Genomic DNA, 26,838 nt, shown 5'->3' on the forward strand with positions numbered 1-26,838 from the left:
TTGGAACAAGATTTAGGAGGAGGGTCATTTTATATTTTGTGTACTCTTGGTAGATATCCTATGTCTTTTGTATTTTTTTATTTTTGATTTTTTTTAATATAATTTTTTGGTTTTTCTTTTTTATTTTTCAACATAATATTCAGCGCACTCAATCGATTAATTTAGTTTAGAGGTCAATTATGTCATCAAATGATTTAAACTCTCTCTCATTCACAATTGTAGGAATAGAGCTTGATTTTTCTTATTGAATTCATCGTCAATCACCACCAAACCAATTAATAATCGTTGTTTGATATTAATATACTAATAGAAGTTAAACTCAGTCTGCCGCTAAAATTTACATTAACACCACCTTGCATCTAATAGTACAATAATAATTTATTTAATTACATTTTTTGAAATTTAATAGATAAAAATAAAAGTTAAAAAATAAATAATTTATTAATTTTCAGAAAAAACGGGAGAGATTAAAACTATTTAATTTAAATTAAGTGATTAATCTTGTGATTTAAAATAATTTACTATTCTTTTTTACTTTTTTATATTATTTAATGTGTATAAAATTTTAAACAAATTAATTTTGAAATGGACCAAATATTGTAGTTGATACTCAACACGACTTATAAGCGCAATTGTAAAAAATAATGGATCAAAAAGATTGTATTGTTGGTTTTAATATAATTTTAATTATTTATTTTCAAATTATACTCAATCTGTTTTCAACTTATGATGATAAAACATAGTTGATTAAAATTAGGGGTGATAAAACGGGTTTGAATCGTTGAACATATTCGTTTTGTCTGTACTTTAGTATGAGGCCGGTCAAAGATTTAGGGTCATACCTTCTAATATGTATGTCTCGTCTTGTTGTATTTTTTTCACGGATTTTTGCGAGCATATACATTTAAATGAATTTTTGTAATTTTAGACCTAAAATGTACATTACCCCTCCCCCTCCCATCCTCGCTTTTAGTGCGAGACTCCCCCGTCTCATCCTCACTTTTAATGCGAGACAAAGTTTTAGGCTCACGCTCTTGATATCATCAATATGTGTCACATTCATGTTGAGATCATAGAAGACTCTAAATGTTGGAGACATGCTGAGACTGCTTGCTTGATCTTGGAGGAAGCTTACAAATTCTTTGTTAAATCTAGCCAACATTTTCCTTGGTGCAAACAGGTTTGAAACCTAGTGTCCTTCCTTCTAAGTCTTTCCACTTTTGGAGGTACCTTCAAAATAAGCTCACAACTAATGAAAATTTAGTTGTTAGAGATTGTCATCTTTCTTCCACCTGCAACATTTGATGCAAACTCATCATATCATGTTTGATTGCAGCTTCCTTCCCATCAGTGGTCCTGGTTTGCTTTTATTATCAATAATCATTTTCGGAAATCTTCCTTGGAAAACTCTTGGAACATTATGCCTTGGTCCGGGAACTGCCAAAGTTGTGATATATATTGCCATCATCCACATCATCAATGAAATTTGGTTTGCTAGGAATAATTCTAAAATTTAGAGCATCAAGACTACTTGGAATGCTTGCAGAGACTCCATAATCCATAACATGGTCAGTAGTATTTTATCTCCTAACACAAGCACCTCAATGTTTGGATTTTCCATTAATAAAGCTTTCTAAATTAAAGTGCACCCTTCTGATCGTCATAATGGCTTATGTGCTTTGACAATGTCCTCTTTTTGAAATGGCGGGTGACATGGCGTTTGGGACCCCTTCTCTTGCTGCTTGAGGAGGCCTTTTTTGAAACTCTATGAGTGAACATGTGGGAAATTTCTCCAATTTTATTAACAATGGCAACGCTCTTTATTCTGAATTTATTAGAGCAACGATGGTTGTGGAGTTTGCTTTTAAAAACAACTAGTCTTATTCTTGGCCTGAATCCGACTGCTTGCTTGTAGTTCTAAGTTTTCTCTAATCACAACTTTGTCACTTGACACCTTAAAGTTATATGGCTAAATTGCATCAAGATAACTCAATCAATACAATTTACGGTATCTTACATATTTAGATAAGGGAATTCTCGTGCTGAGAAACTTGTTAATTTTGGCTCCAATCATAGGGCCTTCACTTGGTTTAAACATCTCCATAATCTTATTATGGTAGACTTCTTAAGGAATATGCATAGCATCCCTTGTTGTAATATAAGATTTCTTAAGGTTTTAGCTTTGGTTTGAACATCTCTATAATTTTATAGGATATATTTCTTAAACAATATGTGTGATATCATGTGTTGTAGATATAAATTTTTTTAAGGGTTTTAGTTTTGGTCTCTTTCCTTCCGTTTTTATATGTGTTATTTCCTTTTTAATATATTATTGGTCTTTGATATTTGACTTTAAAAAAATTGTTAGGATCTGTTTGATAAAAACAACGGTTGACTGATAAGTTAGCTGATAGCTTATAGTTTATGACTGATGGCTGATGACTGATGGTTTATAGCTTATAGCAGATGGTTGAGACTGATAGCTTATAAGCTAATTGAAGTGTTTGGTAAAATTAGCGGTTCAATTAACTTATAAATGTAAAATGACATAAAATATATTTTAATACATAATTATTTTATTTTAAATTAAAATAAATTATAAGGGTTAAAAATGAATTTTAATTAAAATAATAAGGATAAAAAAGGAAGAAAAAATAGTAAGCTATAAGACATAAGTTAAAACGCTATTTGAAATAGCGTTTGGAAAATAAGCTATAAGCTAGTAAAATAAGCTATAAGCTCGTGATGAAAAGACCGTTATCAAACGGGTCTAAATTATCATATGAGCTTATAAGACATAAGACATAAGCTATAAGCTCGAAAACATGACTTTTAATTCAGGTGAGATAATTAAATGATTATAAAGAGAGTACTGTTTTTTTCCTTTCAATTCTGCTTTTCCAAAAAATTGTCAGATCGAAGAGCATCTTGGAAGCGAAAGGTGGCAAGGTGCACTACCCTGTGTTAATGGTTGTTAGTACAAACCAATGTCAAATAAGCAGGTAAATATAATTCATATACTTATTTCTTTTTTAATTCTTTAGTTTTTCTAACACACTGATGATAGTTGCACACAATTTTCAAAAACAAATCTCAGAAGAAATGGCAATAAATGTGAATATGCTTCTGATAATAAATAGTAAATAGTTGCATGTATAATTATAAATATAATCTTAAAAAATAAAAACAGGTCATTTAAAAAAATAAGTTTTTTATTAAAAAAATTGATAAGACGTAGTGTATGTTTGGACGTACATTTAGCATAGACGCATGTTTGAAGAGTTTTCTATTGTAAAAAAAGATAAACTACATTTTATAGCTTCTGATTTAACGCATGTTTGTGGCTAAACGCACGTTTTCACCGCGTATCCGAACATAGTCATATTCTAAGAGTATCTTTATTTGACAAAATCAATCTTATTTTTAAATTTTAAATTCACATTAATAAAATATTATATTTAAGATGAGATATTTATATAGTAAAAATATGATAAATATTTTTAAATATTGTTTAAGGAACAAAAATAGAAGAAAATTGAATATATATAATAAAAAATTATACACTAATCATATTTTTTATTGAAAAATAGTAAAAATAACGCTTAAGTAATTGAATTTAAGTTTTCTTTAGGTTTAATACAGTTTTAGCACAAGTTTTCAATTTTTTGTCGGGTATTTTTAATCTTTTTAAATATTTTTTGAAATAGTTATACAACTTGTAATTTTTTATTTTTTATTTAATTTGTATTCTTATTGTTTTAACTAAAAATCAATTTTGTCTTTATTAAAACGTTCTAGAAACCTAAAAAATATAATAATTTATTTTTATATTGTAACATTTTTAATAAAATTTATTTATTTTACTGTCTAAAAACATTTGAAATTAAGTAGTAAAAATTTAACTATAATTAAATTCTTAAAAAACAATTCAAGGAATTTAAAAAAATACAGAATATACACACACAAAATTAAAAAATAAGTCATAAAAATTAAAATTAAAAATGAAATTAATTTATCAAACAAAAATAGACATATGATAGTATCATTTTTTTCCTAAATGTAATTTTAATATTTTATTTTGTCTAAATATTAAAATTTTAATCTCTAAGTAAAATTTTAGTTTTAGTCTCATATTTCCAATTTTATGATTTTGTCTACCTTCTCTCAATTTTTACTTTTTTGTATTGATATGAGATCATTTCAATGATTTAGCAATGAAGTCGGTGAATCAAGATTAATTATGGAGGGGGTCATTCTAGCCCTACATGAAATTTGTTAACCACTTTGTTATTTTGAAATTAATTATCTTTTTGTGGGGCCTTCTAAAAATAGACATCTTAGGAATTTGTAACTTGTTAAATGATCAAATAAAGGTTAAGAAAAAGTAGGGATTTTGAGATTTGATTATATGATTAATGAAAGAAGACTTTTTAGCAATGGAGAAAGTAGATATACATGATGTTCAATGTTCATCATTGTTATTCAAGACAAAAGGGTTAAAAAATAGCCAAATTCTAAATTTGAATCCATGGCTTAGGTTAGGTTGGTGGGACCTTAACTATTGAAGAGATTCTTTGACAATTTGATAAAAGACTAAATAGGATGTTATGTTTAGCAACTATGCTATATGAGAATGAGATTAGAAATTGATTTGAATGCTATTTTGTTATATGCAAACAAAGTAATGTATGAGAAATGAAAGAAAGTAACTTTTAATTTATTGTGAATTATTCTCTTATTTTGTTATCATACTCTTTTGTTTTTACTAAATGATGTTGAGAGTTGGTAAGATAAAGATTACCCTTTTTATGCTTATGGTTGATCAATAGAGTAAACAAATTAATTTCATAATAATCAAATTTTGCAAACCAATGACTCCATCAACAAATTAGGTCATTTCTCTTGTGAATGAAAATGGGCAATCCTCAAATAAGAAAAAAACAATAAACTTTGCAAAATTAGTAAATAGCCCTTTTTAATATATTAAACTTTATAGTTTTAGTTCACCGAATTTTAGTCTTTTACATTTTTTTTGTCAACAATATTGATCCCTATTGCTAAATAATAGAACCACGAGTGTGTTTTTGGAGGAGAGAGAAAATATTTTAAATTAAATGTGTTTGTTTAATTTTTTACAAGGTGAGAAGAGGGAATTTTAGGTACAAATTCTTTTCTAAAGCAATTTTTTGTTCACTTTAAATCGGGAAGATTTAGAGAGGAGGGGAGGAATTATAATAAAATCATTTTTTGTTATATTGATAAAATTAATCTCGTTTTTTTATTAAAATTCTAAATTGTCTTTAATAAATAGGGTTCATAGTCATTTAGCCCTGCAATATAGGCGTGTTTTGATTTACCCCCTTTAAAAAAAAGTTTTTAAAAACTTTCTTGAAATATTAAAATTCTAAATCTTTTGTCTCCCGATCGCAAAATTACCCCCTGTAAAAAAAAATTGATTTACCACCCGATTTTTACACGCTTAGGGGGGTATCCCAAAATTATAGAGAGTATTTAATTATTTTTTTAAAGAGGGATAAATCAAAACACGTCTATATTGCATGGGGTAAATCACTATTAACCCTAATAGATTAATAAACATTATAGGTTAACTTTTGTCCTTTTATTGAAATTCCTCATTTTTTTTACAACAACTCTATTTTTTTTATTAGTATGACAAATATTTCTTTAGTTTTTATGTGTTTTATTTTATTCATTTTATTTATTATTTTTTTGGTAAGAACTTAATTATTTTATAAGTTGTTCTATTATATCTCTATATATAATTATAATATATCAGTTACATATCTAGATTTTAGTTTTATAAATTTTTTATAGAACTAGATGGATCATCAAAATGAGAAAATAGTTTATCTGATCTATAATGATTGTATGAAATTTATCAATATTTTATTTGCGCTTTAATATATTTTAGAGTATTTAAAATATTAAATATTTTGTGTTTGATTATCTATATTGTTTATGAATTGACAAATTTCATTTTTTGTGTGAATATCACTTTGTTTTAAATTTTATTTAACATGATTGTTATAATATTTTAAGGATTAAAAGATGAATTAGTTTTAAAACTTATTCCCTTCCCTTGTGAACCTAATATATATTTGGTTAAAAATTCTCTCTTCCCTTCTCTCATAAGGTTGACTTTAAGTTATCATGCTCTCACCTTTAAGTTATCCTAAAAGAAACTAAAGGAGAGAAAATAACACAAAGAAACAAGTGATAAAAAATTTGTTGAAGCCAAGGAGTGTTGATCTCATGTCATTAAGGTTGCGTGCTTAAAACAATACCACTGAGCCAAAATAACATGCGCTAATGATAACAATGTGCATCCAATTGGTTATATGTGAAATAAGTAAAAAATGCAAGAAAAAGTAAAATAGCGCAAAAAGGGTCTAGGGCGAGGGGGATTCGAACCCCAGACCCAAAGGTGGCAAGCGCGCCTTCTTAACCAATGGGGTGGTGGTACATCCAATGTATAAAACGCTTTCAACACATTCTATTTTAAACAAACTCAAAAATTCAAATTTTGGCGCAAAAACAACTTCATCTTCAACCTTGAGACATCAAATTCGAATTTCTCCATTTATCAACCAAATACAAAGATGTAAAGATCAAAGTGGCTCAGAATTTCATCACGAATTCAAAAATGTAAATAACATTATATATTAACTGTAGCTCTCTAATTTCAACTGAAACCCCTGTAACTCTATTGAAATTATGGAGACAATATTTGTATGGTTCGAGGTTTGAAGTATTCAGTGATCACAAGAGTCTGAAGTACCTCTTTGATCAGAAAGAGCTCAATATGAAGCAAAGGAGATGGTTAGAATTTCTTAAAGATTATGATTTTGGGCTGAATTACCATCCGGGTAAGGCGAACATGGTTGCTGATGCTTTGAGTAGGAAGTCTTTACACATGTCTATGCTAATGGTGAGAGAATTGGATTTAATTGAACAATTCAGAGATTTGAGTTTGATATGTGAAGGTACTTCTGATAGTGTTAAATTGGGTATGCTGAAACTAACAAGTGGTATCCTTGATGAGTTAGAGCGGGTCAGAAAACTGATGTCAAGTTAGTGGATAGATTGACTTTGATTAACCAAGGTAAAGGAGATAATTTCAGAATTGACAAGAATGGTATTGTGAGGTTTGGTGATCGAGTTTATGTTCCTGATGTTACCGAACTTAGAAAGAGTATTCTTGAAGAAGGACACCGTAGCGGGTTGAGTATATAAAACCAATTGATTTACGTGCTACAATTGACTCAAAGGAATTCCTAGGATGCTTTCCAACCAGACAAATTTCACAAGCCTTTTCAGGCGAGGTTATTTTAGGCATATACCTAACACCTGTTCCTTATCAACTAATTGAGCAAGACTCCTGAAATTTAAATGGCCAAATCTGAGATGCCATAATAAACTATCTTGAGTGGACATTTTTGCATAGAAAAACTTCATATCAAATGCTCTCATGGATGTTTGAAATGTTCTATTTGTTGTAAATGGTGAATTCAACACCAATAATTGATTAATATAAAAATATTAGGGTTAAATATGTTTGTTGTCCCTATAAATATTCCAGCTTTTAGTCCTTCTAAAATTTTCCTTCAAACATTGGTCCTCCTAAAATCTTCCGTCCCCAATTTCAATCTTTGCCGTCTATTTGGTCTAACGGAAGTTGACGTGGCATGCCACATGGCACACTACGTCACTTAAAGTCAACACTACAAAAAAGGAGACAAATTACGGGGGTTTGAAACCTCCTTTATATAACTGAAATATAATTAAAAAAGAAAAGAAAAAGAGTCTTCTTCCCCCCTCTTCCCCTCTCTTCCACCACCCAAATCATCTTCTTCCGCTTCTCTCTTCAACTTTCTCACCATAAATTTAGATTTTAGAATTCTTTGAATGTGAATGGAAAGGTTCTTTGCATTCTCTCCGTGAATTTCTCTTTTTGCTTGTCTTGGTTTACAAGTGAACATGAACTGTTTGAAAAAATGCCTCAAAGAAATAGAAAGTAAACTCAAATCTAAGAAATATAAAGTAAACTCAAATATGTTATATTGTAATAGTTGAGCACAATATCATTCTCTGATGGGAGATGCTTATATTTTCACTTTTTAACTTACTCATTTTCTTTATCAATGTAAACTTTGAAATCAAACACTTCCCATTAGAACATGGGTAGGTTTCATTAATGTCATACTAAGATTCTAAAAACAACTTGTATATGTAGTAGTTGATGGAAATGTACTAAAAAAAGTGTATAAGAAGTTGATCACATTAAGTTTTAACCCTGTCATAAATCATAAAATATATTATAATAAGGTATATGATTGGAAGGATAAGTTCCACCGGAAGGGTCAACTATGACCCTTGATATGAAGTATATGAAAGCCTATACATTCCAGAACATCTTTCTTTCTCCAACATAGTTGCCTCTTGAGGAAAGTGAATATTAATTTATAAAATGGCAACACAACCCATAAGCTATTAATGAAAAATAGAAGACCAACCTACATCCACATAAAAATTGAATCATGCTTTGTAAGTCAGACAGAGCGAGACCGAGGAAGCGCTGCGATTACACTCGTCGGAGAGAAAAGAGACAGAAGAGACACCCATTACCATTTCTATCATGGTATAAATGTGATAAAAGTGACAAAAGATCTTTTTTTATGTTGTAGACGGAGATGCTTTGCAAATGAAATTTAATGTGATAAAATTATGACCTTTAGTTTGGGAATATTAATGTTAGCTTACTACTAAAATGTTTATAAACATCAAAGGAGTACAACATATTTTTGTTATGCTTGTCTGTGCTTGCATAGGATCTTTCATAACTAAGCTATTGAAAATTACAAATTAAGGCTTAGAAGGTTTGCTAGATGATGAGCAATCATGATTTTAGCAATATTATTTTGTATCTTTTTTGGTTGGAATTTCTAAGTAGACCTTTTCCCTTTATTAACTTTAATATTGCATGCATCTCAGTGATACATTTCAGTAATATTGCTGAAAGAATACATTTCAGTGATATTGCATGCATATAAATAGCTTCTAAAAGAATATTTCCATTCATATTCAAAGAATTCTAAAATTTATATTTATAGTGAGAAAGTTGAAGAGAGAAGAGGAAGAAGATGATTTTGATTGAGGAAGAGAGGGGAATAGGAGGAAGAAGACTATTTTTTAAAATTATTTTTCAGTTATTTAAAGGGGGTTTCAAACTCCCACAATCTGTCTCGTTTTCTATAGTGTTGACTTTCAGTGACGTGTCATGTTACATCAGTTTCCGTTAGACCAAATAGACGGCAGGGACTAAAATCAAGGACGGAAAATTTTAGAAGGACTAAAAGCAAAAGTTGAAATATTTATAGAGACCACAAACATATTTAACCCAAAAAATTATAATACATTATTCTTCAGTAACTGAAAAACATATTTCATAAGTTGGCAAACACTATATAAATTAAATAAAATACTAGGGACATATAACACTTCTTCAATGATTTTCATTTTCCATCTTCTTTCATGAAAACAATCTTTCCCATTTCTTCCATTGTCAAGGTCTATGGTCTACCAGCTTCACTCTAGTTAACATGGCTTATAGCCAAATCTTTCAGCCAATCTCTATGTGATGTCATATGATTTGAGCAACCAATATTTATGAACCATGCTTTTGAATCGCAACTCTCAGTACTAGTTGTTGTTACCATCAATAAGACATGGTCTGAATCCAAATCTTTCTGAACCATATCTGCTTCTTCTTTAATCAGTGTATATTTTTCTTTGCCAAACCAACATTTAGATGCATAATGTCCATACTTCTCACGATTGAAGCATTTGATCTTTTTCTTATCATAACTTTTCTTCTTGCTATGATTCTTCATGAATCCTCCTATTTTTCTTGAAGATTCAGGTTTTACACCAATTCTTGTCTTTTCTTTTACACTCTTTAGTATCTTTCTTATATTTTTTCTTTCTTTATTCAAAAGTTTCTTTCTTAGTTTGAGCCAACAAAACCTGTTTAACATCCTTTTCACTTTCTCTTTGATTCACTCTAAGCTCTTGAGCTTCAAGTGTTCCTAGAACTATTTCATCTTCATATTGCTAAAATATTTTGTCTCCTCAATTATCACCAAAACCATGTCATATTGGAGAGTAAGAGTGCAAAAAACCTTCTCAATCATCGCATCTTATTATAATGTTTCACTTGAACTATTCATCCAAGTTGTCACGGCAAATAATTTTGAAAAAGAAACTACAACAAATTCATTTCCTTTCATCTCCAATGTTTTTTGATATTTTTATTTGATTCTTTGAAGATTGCACGCTAAACTTCTATTTGATTTTAAAAAAAAAGTTAAAAATTTTCAATCACATATTCACTCACATCTCTTTCATTTTGTTTGCACCATCAATCTAAATTCTCACTATAAAAAAATTAACAAATTTGTTGGAAAATTATTGTATCCCATCATAACTTCAGTCACTATTATTTCCTACCAATCTAATCCGGCTCTTGTCCAACCACTATCGTGATTTTAGGATCACCCACAACTATCGTGAAGTTAATTTTTGTGCAGATTATCTGGCGAGTTATGGTTTACATTCTAAAGCTACGACTTGGTTCACTCAAATTCCTCAAAATATTATTAGAGATTACTTGTTAGATAAGTCGGGTACCCCTAGACTTAGATTTTGTCGTTAAGGGATCTTGGTTTTGGTCCCCTTGTGCAACTGGTTCTCTTTTTTTTTTATAATATTTTGCTCTTTTTGATTAAAAAAAAAAAAATCAAACTCCCTTAACGAAGGAAAATGAAAAACTAAAAGATGAAATGACATATCCATCTCAAATACTGCCACGTTCAATACTGTGGGCCCTTCACCCCCGCGTGTCCAAACTCTCATTTTTAACTGGCCCACATATTCAAACTTTCTTGAAGCATATTCCACTAATTTTCCAAAGAAATAAAAAATAAATTATGAGATAAAAAAAATATTGATTTCTTTACTTTAAAATTTAAAATTCTATAAGAATACAAGAATCTGGTTAAACCTTGAAATCATGTAAAAACAAAAAAATCTGTAGAAGTAAGCTGAACTGATCTCTCATCGGATCTCTCCTCCGCCTCTCACGGCGGAGCCTCCTCTCAACGCGCCGCAGAACCTTCTCGCTGACGAGGTTTTTACACTTTCGTAATTCAATCTTTAAATCATGCCATATGTGTAGGTTTTTAGATTAACTTCAAATCTGAATTTCGCACTGGATCGATTTGTTTTCGTTTTACGATTGGAATTATTTGAATTTGAATTTTTGTGTTCTTCGTTTTGTATTTTCGTGAATTGGAATTGAAGATTTGTTTCTGATTTTTCGTTTTGCTGATATTGTTGAGAAGGTAAAGTTAACGATGGCTGAAGCTTTTGGTGGTGAAATTTGCGGCATGTTTGTTCTTTCAGGAGGCTGAAGCAGGTGAGGTTATTTTCCGATTGCATTTACTCAATTAATTATTATGATTGTTATTTGTTTTGATTTAATTTATTATTATTATTATTATTATTATTATTATTATTATTATTGTTATTATTATTATTAGAGTTTAATGGAGATATGTAAAAAAATTTTACACCATAAAAAAAAGTTTTAGAATATCATCCAATAAAAATATATCATTTTGTCATGTCATCTCATTAATTTAAAAATATGTTAGTCTATAATAGTATAAAATATTACAAGACAACTTTTTGTATTGTATTGTGTTTGATGAATAAAGTACTTGATAATTTTTTTTTCCGATTTTGCTTGATATGTCTATATAGTAATTAAGATTGGACCACACATCAAACCGGTGTACTTATGAGGTCAGGGTTTTAAGTTCGATCGTGGATGAACCGATTATATATAAATAAATATTTTTTGTTATATATAAGAATAATAATGCAAATTATATTTTTTACAAAATAAAATAATTTATTGATAATTTCTTAATAATTTATACTTAATAGGTCTTTTATAAATATTTTATATAGTTTTTTATATTTTTAATGGGTTAGATAGATAATTTGAAAACTTTCATTTTAATATGATAATAATAATATAATAATAATTAATAATATAATAATTTTATAAATTGTTTATTTACGATATTGTTTGGTCATTTTCTATGCGTTAAACTGCATTTTATCGTATTTATCTATTATATATTATTATATAAAATCCACTCTCATTCATCAAATGAATAGAGAATAACAAAATAATTTAAAATAATGTATTAGAGTGATTGGAGAAAGAAAAAGAAAATTAAATCATGCATTATTTTGATTCAAAACAAATTTTTTTAATCATATTTTTATAAATCAAAAGCAAAATCCGGTCTAACCCTAAAAATCGTCTAAATTGCCGGTTTTTCAATTTTTGAGCGGTTTTCCGATTTAAATCTCGGTTCTTCCGCATGTCGGTTTTTAGGTCCAAATAAATCGGTTAGGGTTTTGGTTCCTGGTCTGATCCAGTTTTGATTACCATGCTATGCACCAAACAAAATTATATAATTTTTACTATACTATTATTTATTGATATATAAAATATTAATATTTATGGATAAAATATTAAATAATAAGAAGAAAGAAAAATGTGTCTTTTTAATATGTTTATGCAGTAGACATAATAATATAATTTTTATTATAATATTTTTTATTGATATATAAATATTAATATTTATGAATGAAAATAATAAATAATATAAAGAGAAGAAAAATGATAAATAGATATTTTTTTTCTACTTTGTTTGATATGTCGATGAAGCAAATAAAAATATAATTTTAATTATAATATTCTTTATTTATATATAAAACATTAATATTACATTTATGAATTAAAATATTAAATAATAAGAAAGAGGGAGTGTAATATTGTATTTTGATATATTTCTTTTGATAATTTGAGCTTGAGATAAAAAGTTGTTTCATGGTTTAGTTGTGGACTAGAATTCATGTTTTTGTCCAATCCTTTAGTTATGTTTTGTCCAATACTAAAATTAGTTTCTGCATCAAATATAGTTAAAAAAAAGTTACAAGTTCTTTGTTTATGTAATATGGATCTCTATTTTTTTTAATTATATTATATCTAGTGGAGATACATATGGAAAACTAAAAAAAACTAAATATGTATTTTGATGAGAAAATCAAACATTTAAATATTTTTTAATGATATATAGGAACTAATAGGATGATATAATTATTTTAATTATATAATATTACAAAATATATAATATTGAAAATATCATCAAATTAAAGAAATAAAGAGAGGAGAAAGGAGGATGATATAATTTATATTTCTAAAAAAATGATGCACATTTACATCATTTAAGGGATATTTATACTACTAAAATTACTATTATTACATAAATGTAATAATTGTTATTTACTAAGAATTAGTCTTTATTATAAATAGAAATGATAAATGAGTTAAGTTTAATAATAGGATAAGTAAATTATTACATTTATGTAATAATAGTATATCTCTAGTGGTATAAATAACCCTTTTCCTTCATGTAAATGCTATTTCTGAGAAATATAAGATATATCATCTACTTGCTCTTATCTTTATTTTCTTAGTTTGATATATTCTAACATTATATATTTTGTAGTATTATATAATCACAATAGTAATTTTTATCATCCCATTAATTCACAAATATCATAAAAAAAAAAATTCAAATATCTAATTTCCTCATCAGAAACAAATTTTAATAAAAAAGACACTTATATAGGTACAATTAGATTGAAGTCTATTATTCACCATCAATTTATTGTGGTCTTGAAAACCTTGACATTGAAATGATTCAGCTGATAGGATTTATGTGTAGGAGTCGGTTTGTCTTTACTTGAGTAGTTAGGAAAGATAGAATTTTGTTTATTAGATAATTGATGATGAGTTTGAACAATGGTTTAAAAAACCATTTACTTTTGGGCTGATTTGTCATATATGAAAGGTAAGTTAGAATAAATACTCATTTCATGACGTGGTTGGGATTAGATTGAGTGAGAAAAATGAAAGAAATTATTGGTCTTGGACCCTTTTTATAAACACTGTTATTGATATACAAATTACATCATGCTTTCTTATTAACAGTTCTAATTCAATCATTTACCTCTGAATTGTATTTTAAATATCATTTGCATCTTTTTCTTTTCAACAAACTAACACTAATCTGATGCCACAGTCTCTGATTAACACTGATTTCATTTGTTAGGAGTAACTTAACTAAGGTATGATACTACTCATTGTATACTCTATATATTGCACTGTTGGAGGTAATATACATTAAATTCTTTTTCTTTCTATTATTACTAGAACTGGTTTGGTACTATGTTATCAAACTCGGCAGTTTCGGCCGTTATCTCGGTACAGAACAGCAAAACCAAGAAAATTGCGTCAGGCTATGCTGTCCGGTCACAGATGGGTGACTCGGCTGGAATGACTGCGATAATGAGATTGGATTCGGAACAATGCCGCTCTAATGTGGCAGCTCCGGCCGTCTCAGCTGTAAATGATATTACCCTTAAATTTTTAAGGGTAGCAAGGTTGTTTTAGTGAATTTAATTTGCATTTGGAAGTATGCTTGGCTTAACACTTATGGTTTTTATTTCTTAATATGAACATTTCATGAATTTTGATTAATTTATTTTAGCTTCTTCTTGTTGTCAGGTGACATCTCCGATGTAGCGGTTCTGTTGAGCGGCATCCTGTTCCGAGTTTCCAGTTTTTTTGTAAGAACCTTTGGAGTTTCGAATTTTGTAGAGTTGGCTATGATTGTTCGTGCACAAGTCTCTTCTCAAGTGCCAGCATCTGAGTTTCGGATTTTGTAGAGTTGGCTATGATTGTTCATGCAAAAGACTCTTCTCAAGTGCCTGCTTCCGAGTTTGGCGTTTGCTCGAGAGAAAAAGAACACTCTGCGTCTAGCATTCGAGTTTGCTCCTTTTCGTTTTCCTTACATGTATCCTGATTTGGATACCTGTTTACATGACGAGATGGCAGCTGCAACCTTCAAAGGACCTCCTAGCGAATGTTCCAGGAATAAGAAAATGGAAAGAAGGCCTTCAGGTAGAAGACGTGTCTTTGTTCAGACAGAAACCGGTTGTGTTCTTGGCATGGAATTAGAAAGGAGTGACAATGCGCACACTGTGAAGAGGAAGTTACAGGTAGCATTCAATGTCCCGACTGAGGAAAGTTCACTTATATGTGGCGACACAGTCTTGAAAAATGATCTGAGTGTAGTTAGAAATGATTCTCCACTTCTTCTCACCAGGAACTTTTTACATAGAAGTTCATCTACCCCGTGCCTTTCACCGACCGGTAGGGATCTTCAACATAGGGATCAGAGTGGACCGATTGAGATTATAGGCCGCTCGGATATGTTATCTGGAACTAAACAATTGGTTAAGGATATTATGATGGCAATAAAAGGTGGCGTCGAACCAATTCCTATTCAGAGTGGATTAGGAGGTGCGTATTATTTTAGAAACATTTATGGTGAAAACGTCGCAATTGTGAAACCAACTGATGAGGAACCTTATGCACCAAACAATCCGAAAGGTTTTGTCGGTAAAGCTCTCGGACAACCAGGTTTGAAAAGGTCGGTGAGGGTTGGAGAGACGGGATTCAGAGAAGTTGCAGCTTACCTTCTTGATCATGATCATTTCGCGAATGTGCCTTCTACTGCACTTGTGAAGGTTACACACACTATTTTTAATGTTAACGACAGGGTCAATGGTAATATGCGTCTTAACAAGAAGCAAATAAGCAAGATTGCGTCACTCCAACATTACATTCCTCATGATTTTGATGCAAGTGATCATGGAACTTCTAGTTTTCCTGTTGCTTCTGTTCATAGAATCGGAATTTTAGATGTACGCATCTTAAATACAGACAGACACGCAGGAAATCTTCTTGTCAAGAAGCTTGATGGGCTTGGAAGGTTTGACCGGGTCGAACTTTTTCCTATCGATCATGGACTTTGTCTACCTGAAAACTTGGAAGATCCTTATTTTGAATGGATCCATTGGCCTCAAGCTTCAATTCCTTTCTCTGATGATGAGCTGAAGTACATATCTCGACTAGATCCATTTCGTGATTCAGAAATGCTTAGAATGGAGCTTCCAATGATTCGAGAAGCATGCTTGCGAGTTTTGATTCTTTGTACTTTGTTCCTCAAAGAAGCAGCAGCCTTTGGTCTTTGTCTAGCTGAGATCGGCGATATGATGAGTAGAGAATTTCACTGTCACGATGAAGAACCTAGTGAGCTTGAGCTTATATGTATTGAGGCGAAGAAGCTATTAGATCATGAAGGTTTATCATCTTTTGAGACAAAAGTAGGAGACAAAGATGCGACCCTTTTTCAGTTAGATTGCGAGGATCTGGATTCTGATTTTGTCTTAAATATAGAAGAGAATCCAACATCAGTGTTATTACCATCTCAATTCCGAATGAAAAACGGAAACTGTAGAACTAAACTTTCTAAACTAGAAGAGAGTGTAATGGAGGAGGAAGAAGGCGATATTTCAAAGCTATCTGTGTTGGTGAAAAATGCGGCTATCAATGAAAAATCTTATCAGTTTTTGGGTGAGAAACAAAGAAGCGGCTCTTCGACTGCGAGTTCTTCGGTTGCGAGTTCTTCTGGAGATAATAGTGTGAATGATTTGGTGACAAATTCAAGTTTTGTGAAGCTGACAGATATGGATGAAGAGAAGTGGAACCAGTTTCTTGAGAATTTTCAAAGGTTATTAATCCCAGCTTTTGTTAATAGTAAAGAAAAGAAGATGAAGAGGCAGAGACAGAGGCTTGGAACCTCATGCAAGTTTTAGAAGCATTATTATAAATGAAATATGGTTTGAAACAATGTATTAAAGGCTTGTGCAATGTGTCACACACTATACATATAGTTTGTAAAAGAAATTGTCAAGTAGTGAGTGAGTTCTGAACTATGAAGCACATACACCAGACATCGGCATTGACACATCGGTGTTAGAGTTTCACAGGGACAAACACTCATATTTTCAGAGGTGGCGGTGCCTCAGAGGTTCTGAACCTTTTATGTGAAATAAGGTAAAGACATAGACTCATTATCATGGAGATTTTGGGACTGGATTTCCCTTATTATGACAATCCTTATAAAACTGGTTTTCAATCTCTTTTGCAGTATGATCAATATCTTGAGGTTTTTTGAAAATTTGTTGTTCAGAACTTGATGATCTCTCTGAACTGTCCTTATAAACTGGGACATCATCACAATGTTTTGAACACTTGGTGGTGTCTGTGTTGGGACTATTACTTTGACTTATAAACTTGTTGTTTTCGAAGATGCCTTTGCCTTGAGTACCATTTGCTTCTGTTTGTTTGGATTTATAAATCAGGTCAGAAATATTAAACAATAAAAAAAAGTGGAAAGCTAGTTAATACTAACTCTATAATCTTGTGGTTGTAATTTGAGTCCCTTGATGCTTGTTTTTGTTGATGAGTCTCTTTGGACAGTCATGAGCAAGAGACATCCTAGTAAAAGACTTGAGAGTAATATGAAGATGAACTTCATCCCAGTGTTTCTATTTCTCATGATTATGTTTTGTAAGAGAAAAATTAAGTAGCAAACTAGAATTTTATAGAGGGATTCAAAGTCCAAAACATGAGTCAAATTAAGCTAGCTATGTTTTTTCTTCTGATTATTATAATTTGAATATTTCAATTGGTATGTTAAAGGACAGGTTTAAAGTATAGAGATGAATACAAAGTTATGAGTAAGAGACAAATAAAGCCAGGGAGGTAGTTGGTATAATACATCTCATATTGAGGTGGAAACTCTGCACACTGTCGGTTACCTATTCGAATTGAAACAACAATGTTTATAATGTTTATATGCAGAAGCAAATTTGGAAAAAAATTTAAATAATCAGGTTTTAAAAAAAAAACTACCCAAAAAAACTAGGGAAAATTTCTCAAAGTGTCTAGATTTGGCAGCATATCCTGGAGTATGCGCCAAACCAAATGTCGCAAGCAGTGATTTTTTAAGTGAATTCACCATTTTAAATGGCGTTAATGTGCAAACCTAATTAGGTTAGCCATTTGAAATGACGCCTATGTGCAATATATATATTTTATTATTATTATTTTTTTAAGGGCAATATGTAATAAACGATAGTGAAAAAAAAGTCGGAAAACAAACAACTTCATCAATTTAAACCGACATATACATTGGAAAACAACAGAAACAACAATTGATTAAGGGAAAATTAAAAACGATTAGTGTCTCCCATGACCTAAACGTCCGCCGGTTCCGCATTTAGGACTGCGTATATCATGTTGAAGATGTTGACGGGAACCCCCACCCCGTCCCCTTTGTGGTTCTTGTTGTGTCTGTGTGGATGAGCCTGGAATTGTGTCATCAATAAGGTCGGTGTCAAGGAATTCGTCAAGGCCACCGTAACGTTCCAGAAGCCGACTATCGTAAAGTCGGTTACCCATTCCCTCATAGCTTTGAAATGGTGGTGGGGGAGGAGGTGGAGTTATGATTTCTGGTACGTAGCACTCGGCGGAACTTGCACTTTCTTGATAAAAGAAAAATGTTTCAGTTGGTATTGTGTAGCCATATGGGCTACGATGGTGAGAGGCTTGTGATATTAGTGGGTCGCGGCGGTCACTTGCATCTTGTGGACCCAAGTCGGGACTTAGTTGGCTTCTTGAGGAACCAGCCTCATTGTGTTGGCTGAATGATCTAGAGGAGCATATCTCTGGGTACTGGGTGGGTCGTATACGGTCTTGGCGAGGTAGTTGAATGCGTTGTTGAAATAGTGGTTGGGCCTGGGTTTGATATGGGATGTGTTGTTGGTATGTATGATTCTATTTTTTTAAAATTGAACCAACCGAACCGAACGAAACCACATTTGTTTGATTTGGGTTGGTTCGATTCTATTTATAAAAGCCAATCAAATCAAATCAAATCAAATCAAACCACACATCTTTTCTCTTGCGGTTCAGATGATCTTTTGCGTCCAAACTGCACCACAAACACCTCTAGATAAGGTCATATCTTTTGGGATACTCTTTACACCCACCCTTAAATGTGCATACCACGTCCTTGAAAATTCAAATTTGTCCTTCATGCGTCCGGGTTGTATCTTTGGACGTACCAAAATCACACCAAACTGCACTTTTCTAAGATGCACCCTATTTTGAACAAAATAGGGTCAAGAGATACATGTTCGTATATTATTTAGGTGTATCTAGAGATGTATCTCCGAAATGTTTCCTGACGTTCTTTACAAGGTGTTGGAAGCGTGTTAATCGCAAGAGCGAATTATTTGGGAGATGCATCTCCAAAAAACCCCTGAATCATTTTAGAGCAACACCATTGTCCCAAACATCGTAATTTTTTAGGCAAAGTTATATTTAAGTAAAATCAGAGTAAAGTCAAAGTAAAATCAAGTTATATTAAAGTCAAACGAATGCAAAAAGTCATACATTAATCCAAGTATGCAACACTGTACAAAATATTTGTCCAAAAATACCAAAAAAAAACATCCAAATATTCAAAAAAACACACCATACATAAACTATTGGGTATGTCAAACCCCCTACCTTCTCCTCATCTGACAGCATCACATTTTGTAACTCGGCAACCATGTTCTCTATGAGAGCCAATCAGAGAGTGTCATCATCAAAGAGTCATGCCTCTATGTCCGTTCTACCCATCTCCACAACACGCCGATAGACCACAATCACACTCTCAATCACACTCTCGATGTGGTCTTCCTGAGCCTCAAGTACCTTCTGGTTAGTTGACCTCGGTGATCTTCCGGGAGCGTCTGACGTCATGATAGGGTGTGAAACTCTATAGAACCATGCATTGTATATCCAACTTTTGAGATCTTGTTTCTCATGGTTTTCCCGAATTTTCATAATTTTTTTGGTCATTTATTTGATCATTTGAAGTGTGTTTTGAATTTTTCATCTAATTTCCTTTTTAATTCATTTAAAAAATCTTTTAAAAAACTTTTAATATTTTTCTTTTGATTTTAATTGTATGTGTGCTTCTGACTTTTGGTTGACATGGTCAATTAGGATGATTGAAGCTTCATCTTGTTTGATTAACCTTGGATTGAAACTTGATGAACTTTCTTCATTTCAAATCTAATTTTAAATAATCATCTGATCATTTTTAGTATTTTGGATTGAAGATAAGTTTGTCATAAGTATCATGAAGAGTTTTGTTCAAAGTAATGATCCAATCCCTTTACCTTGGTGCTTGATCAATTCTCAACCCTCTTCTCTTCTTCTTCATCTCTTTCTCTCTCTCTTTTTTGTTTTGACTTGTGCTACTTGTTTTAGGGGAATGGTTTCTACCATTTCTCTAACAAGTATGATTCATAAATTGTTATTGATCGGCCTCATAGATTCTACTTCTACATAAGTACATCTACGATTACTTGACAAATCACTAAATTGTCCCGAATCAATTGATTGATTATTAATAATTAACATTGATCATTAATTGTGCTAACTTTACTTTTACGCACTTTATCTTTTAATGCACCTTTACTTTAATTCATTTATCATTCTTGTCATTTACACTTCATGCCATTTATTTGTCATTATATTTATGCTTCTTGCCTTTTATTTTATTTCTTTTTGCTTACCAAAAGACCAAAAACATCTAAACATAGAAAAATCCTAAAAAGTCCGAATAATCTTGTGTGGACTTGATGTTAATACTCCATGTTTGAAGATTTTGGACTTTTGGACTTAGGTTAAGCTTTCCTTTGCTTGGAGGTTGTACTTGAGAACTTAAGAATTCATTTGAACCTTGGACTATCATCTGAGAACTTTGCCCTTATTCCGACTATTGAATTTTGAACTTGGGATGTTATATATGCTTTGTAATCTTCTTATTCATCTGATGCACTTGTGATCTTGAAAGTTCATCTGGTACACTACGGTTCATCTGAGACATTCTAGCTCATCTGATGCATGTGGTTTAATTTGATACTTTGAATATATCTGATGCTTTGGGATTTTTATCTGCTTATGCACTTGGTTTATTTGATGCTTTGCTTGTGGCTCAATCCAAGGGAAAAGGAAGTTTCATTTTGACTTATTCTCAAGTGCTCTCCTCTTGTGTGGTTAGATCTTTCTTTGCTTATCTTTTCCTTTATGTTTTAGGACAGTCTCTTCATATCCTCTCATTCTTCAAATTTCAAAATTTCTCCATTTTTCAAAACCTTCTTCTTTTAAACTTCAAACTATTTTCTCACTAAACCTTAGACCTTGTCAAGTGATCGTCAAATCTTTTCTTAATAAATGCTAAGATACTTAAGCATATTAAAACCCTTTCAAAAACATAAAAAAGATAAGCATAATCAAACTTTCTTTTTGCGCCTTTGTGCACTTTTATTTTAAAAAATCTTTTAGAAAGGAAGAACATTAGTCTAATTTTTGTTGAGATGCAAAACCTAAGCCCCTAAGAGTTGAGGTTGCAGTTGTTGATATTTTTCACTTGAATGTGAGACATGCTTGTAAATTAAATCCAAAGTAAAGCTCTCCTTATCAAGATGATGTAAATACACACTCCCTCATACTTGTGGATGACAATTGGTGTTTTCCTCTCGAAGGCGAAGAAATGTCTTTTCCCTTAAAATCAAACAAACCTCCATGTTTTCTTTTTGAGCAGAACTACAAATGCTCTGACTTTCCTATTGCACAGAAGGGATATGTAGACACAAGATGCGACGTCTTACCGAACACACAAAATAATAAAAACAAATTCTTTTCTCATCTCTCCGCTCTTTTGCAACTTTAACTCTTTAGCCTAAAAAGCAGATTTTCAAAAGGTTCCTATGGAGTACCATAGATGTGAGGGATGCCAATAATTTTCCCTTGCGTAACCAACCCTTATATCCATATCTTTTCTTTTGTTGGATTTTATCGATATTTTTTCTTTTCTTTAGAAACAATAAAGTTCGATGACGATTCTTACTTTACGAGTTAAGTAAATTAATAGCTTAATTTCAATTTTTCCGCCGCAACCCAAATCAAATTAACCATTAATGTGATCTTTAGCTTAGCTTCTCAATAACAAACCTACAATATGTAGTTATAGGTTATTAAGAGTTAGTTAGTAAATAATATTGCAGATTTGTTGTAACTATTTTCTCCATTATGCACTGCTAGCTATCTTTCTTCATTTCAATATATTCTTATTTTAGCTTTCACACCTTTGCTAACAACAAAAATAAATAGGTGCCAATAGGTCTTTTTGTTTGAGCCTCCAAGAATAACAACGGGCCAATTTTTTAGAACCACAATAGACACCACATTTCCACTCAAAATTCTTAAGACATTAGGTATATATTTTCCCTATCTTATATATTTAATTTTTTATCTAATTATAAATGATATAAAACTTAAACACTCACACTTGAGTTTAACAATCTCTCTTACAAGTGTGAGTTGAACTAAATAAAAGAAAAATATATCATATTTCTAACAGAAATTTTTAAAGACATTAAATATATGAATCGTCTTATTATATATCTTCAGAGTTGATTGTTAAAAATAAATATATTGCTTCAAAATTCAAAATCACATTTCACTTGCTTGTAATAAAGATGCTATAAAGATATAATATAGTTAATATACAATACTGAAACTGCATGAGTTCTACATATATATCTTTGGAAACAAACAAAAACTTTTTTAATTGACCCAACAAACTACTATATAATATATAACTAACCTATACTATATTAAATATCTAGGGGATTACATTACTATAAGTTGCCTGCAACTTAGTACAAAATTGAATGTAAACCTGAAATAAAATAACACTAAGGATTATTAGGTTCATGATTATTGATGGGTGGCCTATGAGATGGCTTTCCCTTATTATTATAATCCTTATACATGAGGCTTTCAATCTCTTTTGCAGCATCAATATCTTGAGCTTCTTTAGAAATTTCTTGTTCATGCCTTGATGATTTCTCTGAGCTACCCTTATTTGGTACAACATCATCACAATCTTGTGAGCACTTGGTGTTTGTGTTGGTTGTGAGACTATTCCTTGAAATTGCAACCTTGGTCTTGGTGGTGACTTTCAAATATACCTTTGGCCTCATTATCATATGCTTCTGTTTGTTTGAATTTTAATGAAGTTAGAAATAATATTTCATTTTTCTCACAATATATATTATTTTAAAGAATAATCAAGGTCTATTTCCGCGAAAACGGTATCACGTTATTCACTCTCTTTTATGATGAAAAAGAAATTGTGGTTAATTCACGTCACGACGATCGTAATCATTATCGGAACATTTATACTGATCGAAATTGCAAAAGTCTTTGTGCGACCGCGAACGCTATTTAAAACTTTATAAATAATATACAAATTTTTAAATTTAATTAAATTGTATTGAATTTAAAAAATTGCAACTTACATTAAAAAATTGCCCTTATATTATATTTATTTATTAATGACATAGAAAAAAGATATTACAATAACTATAAAAAAATTGAAAATAATTAGAAACATAATTAAAAAAATTACACAAAAACTTCATATGAGAAAATATTTCTTTTACTAAAATAACTTATTGTAGTATTGAAAGTAGTTTATTAAGATCCCAAAATATTTCTAATGGGTTATTTTAGTAATCAAGAATATAAGTTTCAATAATTATATCAATTATTTACTATATATATATATATATATATATATATATATATATATATATATATATATATATATATATATATATATATATATATATATATATATATATATATATATATATATATATATATATATATATATATATATATATATATATATATATATATATATATATATATATATATAGAAAAATAATAAGAGAAATATGTTAAAATAAATCACCTCATGAACATCACTCTTTTGTAATTGGAATAACCTTCTGAAAGACTTCTTCAAACCACCATTCTCCTTACCTGTGGAATGGAAGTAGATATTTATATATAAAATTTCTTTCAAAACTATATAAAATAATTCTAATCTATAGTCTAGGAAATTAATTGCCAAAGTATATAGATACATATATACTTATGATATACAAAAAAATTTCCACTCCTACACTGATGAAATCACTCACAAATGCATTTCACTTAGTTATGTTTTGGAAGGTGATGCCTTGGTCCATGATAATCATCAGTGAAATCTACAAAACCAATATCCATTTTCAGCTTTCTTGTTGGTTTAATATTTTTCTCCTCTTTACTACTACATTTTACAATTTTATAATCTGATCCATCACAATGAATTGCACCTGAAATCTTTGAAGTTTGTCCTTTTTCAATAGTCTTGGAATCCACACTTTTTTCTTCATGATGCATGATAGTTCCAAATCCTAACTTCCTCATAGAAGCTCCAATAGTTCTCTCCAAAGGTTCCTAATCATAGATATAATCATTAGTAACATGAAACAAAATTAATAATCACCATATAAATTATTAACATATATAAACATTATATCTGTAATACAAAACCCTAATTCGTTCAATTTTAAATAAGACTGATTTAGAATGTATTCGTAAACCTAAGCACATTTGATCGAACTTCATAAATAAAAACTTTTAGTTGTTAATATTTGAGAGCGAAAAATTACCTTTTGAGTCAATATGGTTGTGATTTCAGCTATCTCAAACTTGTTTTTTTTCCATTCTCCGCCTGCACATTCGATAATATATCGGATAATAGTATCAGATAATATACGAGTTGAAGTATGTCTTGTAGTTTTTTATAGAAAAAACTCCAAAAAAAAATTAATCATGCAATCTTTAGTTTGATATTTGGAAGTAGATAAACAAATGGAAAATATTATTTTACCTGAAACAACCATGGTTGATGTGTTCCTTTGGACAGTCATGAGCAAGAGACATCCTAGTAAAAGGCTTGAGAGTAGTATGAAGATGAACTTCATCTTGGTGTTTCTTTTTCTTATGATTATGTTTTCAGTATGTTTAACAACGGAAAGAGAGAAGAGTTAACTAGCAAAACATGGGTTTTATAGAGGGGTTCAAGGTCCAAAACCAAGTCAAAGCTAGTTAGGGTTCCGACACCTTTTCTACTCATTACAATTATATTATTCCTTGGTATGTTAAATACTTAGGACAGCACGAAGTTATACAGATTATTAAACTAGTGATAAAGATGTCTTAGAAGTATCCATTTTAGTATTATGTTTTTTAAAAATAAAATGGAGTATTATTTGTTCTTTTGGTTCTTTTCTAATTATTTTATAAAGATTGTGTTTACCATTCCGTTGTGAAATCAGAGTTGTTTGGTGAACAACGGAATCAAAGTTGTTTATGAACATTGAAGTATTGCTTCGTTATAGTAGACTTAGTGTGATAGAGAGGGAGTAGATCTGTAAGGTTAACACTCTAATGTTGTAGTCAGTGAAAGAATAAAAAGTGATATGATAATGAGAGTGAGTTTGAAAACCTGAGAATGACGCGCTTTCTCTCGTATATAGTGGGAGTGGTTTAAACCGTATGTGGGGAGTATAGCGTGCACAAACGTATGATTAACCTGGATGGTTGATAATGCTTCAGAGAACGAAATTGTCTGCTTTAGGCAAGGATAGAGAACACTTACTCCCCGCTTATGCTTCCTTTGCTTCTCGTCTAGGCCTTTCATTTTGGATCTTGTGAGCGGTCCAAAACAATTGCCCTCAAGCCCTTGTCCATTCTTTGCAGAACGAGAGTTTGTTGCATACGCCTTAGCCCGACTACTTGGCCCGAGAAGGTGAAAAGCTTTGATGGGATGCCACTATCATTGCGAACTAACGCATAGAATATCTTTTTATCACTACTACAAATAATACATTTTATGACGAAATTTTCACCCTACCAAAAAAAAAAAAGAGGTGTATATCATAGACGCCTCAATTTTTTTAATTTAAAATACCATATATTTCATCGGTTGAGATGGAAACCGAGGGGTAAAATATTTAGAGGACACGCCTTTGAATGCTAACAACTACATTTTAACACCTTTTAATTTTTAATTTTTTTATGACTTATTACATCGGTTGGGATAGAAACCGAGGGGTAAAGTATATAGAGGACAAACCTTCAAATCCCAGCAACAACATTTTAGCTAGGACACCGTAACGCCTTCTCTGGGCATCGTTCTTGAAAATGATTATCATGTTATCAACGTTCTGCATTATCTAATTAGTTAGTGGAAAAGTTAGCTTTGGAGAATGAACATGACCTGAAAGGGAACATAATTAAAGTTAACACGGACCAATAAGTTAGTTTACCACTTTATTTTGTCGAGATAAAAGAATAATAAGAATAATAAACTGTGGGTTGCCTCCCACGCAGCGCTTCATTTAATGTCGACAGCTCTACAAATTTTCTAATATTTCTAAGTTAGCGAAGTAGAGGGTAGCTCTTTAAATTTTAAAATGTCATAATAGTTTGCATCTTTGACACGGTGATAATGCCTAAGTATCTTCCTGTTTACAATGAACGTCTCATTAGACTTGCTTTTTATTTCAACAATGCCACTTTGGAAAAATTTAGTTACTTCGAAAGGTCTTGACCATCTAGAGCAGAGTTTTCCATAAGCGCATAACCTTAGTTCCTATAACTCATGTATATCTAAAATTCTTTTTTCGCCAGCAGCCCCTTAGTCCATATTTAGGGTTTTTTATGGCTCAATAGGCTTAATGCTCAAGTTCTACCAGCAAATGGTATGATTTACCATAAACTAATTAAAAGGGTGTATATCC

General features: G+C 30.8%; 2 protein-coding genes across 6 annotated transcripts; one reads left to right on the forward strand and one right to left on the reverse strand.

The window, feature by feature from the left end:
* Positions 1-11,012: 11,012 nt before the first annotated feature.
* On the forward strand, positions 11,013-17,627 carry LOC131629926 (phosphatidylinositol 4-kinase gamma 6-like). Of its 5 annotated transcripts, XM_058900731.1 has the most exons (5): positions 11,013-11,206; positions 11,421-11,494; positions 14,244-14,289; positions 14,375-14,604; positions 14,729-17,627. In XM_058900731.1, the coding sequence occupies exon 5, from the start codon at positions 14,908-14,910 to the stop codon at positions 16,882-16,884; it is 1,977 nt and encodes a 658-aa protein (XP_058756714.1). In that variant the 5' UTR covers positions 11,013-11,206; positions 11,421-11,494; positions 14,244-14,289; positions 14,375-14,604; positions 14,729-14,907; the 3' UTR covers positions 16,885-17,627. The 5 variants fall into 5 exon arrangements, with proteins under 5 accessions (XP_058756714.1, XP_058756713.1, XP_058756716.1 ...); XM_058900730.1 differs by lacking the exon at positions 14,375-14,604; XM_058900733.1 differs by lacking the exon at positions 14,375-14,604 and having other exon boundaries at positions 14,274-14,289.
* Positions 17,628-22,774: 5,147 nt separating this feature from the next.
* On the reverse strand, positions 22,775-25,056 carry LOC131629952 (uncharacterized). Its single transcript, XM_058900757.1, has 5 exons — positions 24,924-25,056; positions 24,703-24,764; positions 24,364-24,487; positions 23,958-24,028; positions 22,775-23,193 (listed from the first exon to the last, which is right to left on the reverse strand). The coding sequence occupies exons 1-5, from the start codon at positions 25,015-25,017 to the stop codon at positions 22,894-22,896; spliced, it is 651 nt and encodes a 216-aa protein (XP_058756740.1). The 5' UTR covers positions 25,018-25,056; the 3' UTR covers positions 22,775-22,893.
* Between the last annotated feature and the right edge of the window lie 1,782 nt (positions 25,057-26,838).

This window comes from Vicia villosa, unplaced genomic scaffold (genome assembly GCF_029867415.1).
Source record: "Vicia villosa cultivar HV-30 ecotype Madison, WI unplaced genomic scaffold, Vvil1.0 ctg.000622F_1_1, whole genome shotgun sequence".
NCBI lineage: Eukaryota > Viridiplantae > Streptophyta > Magnoliopsida > Fabales > Fabaceae > Vicia > Vicia villosa.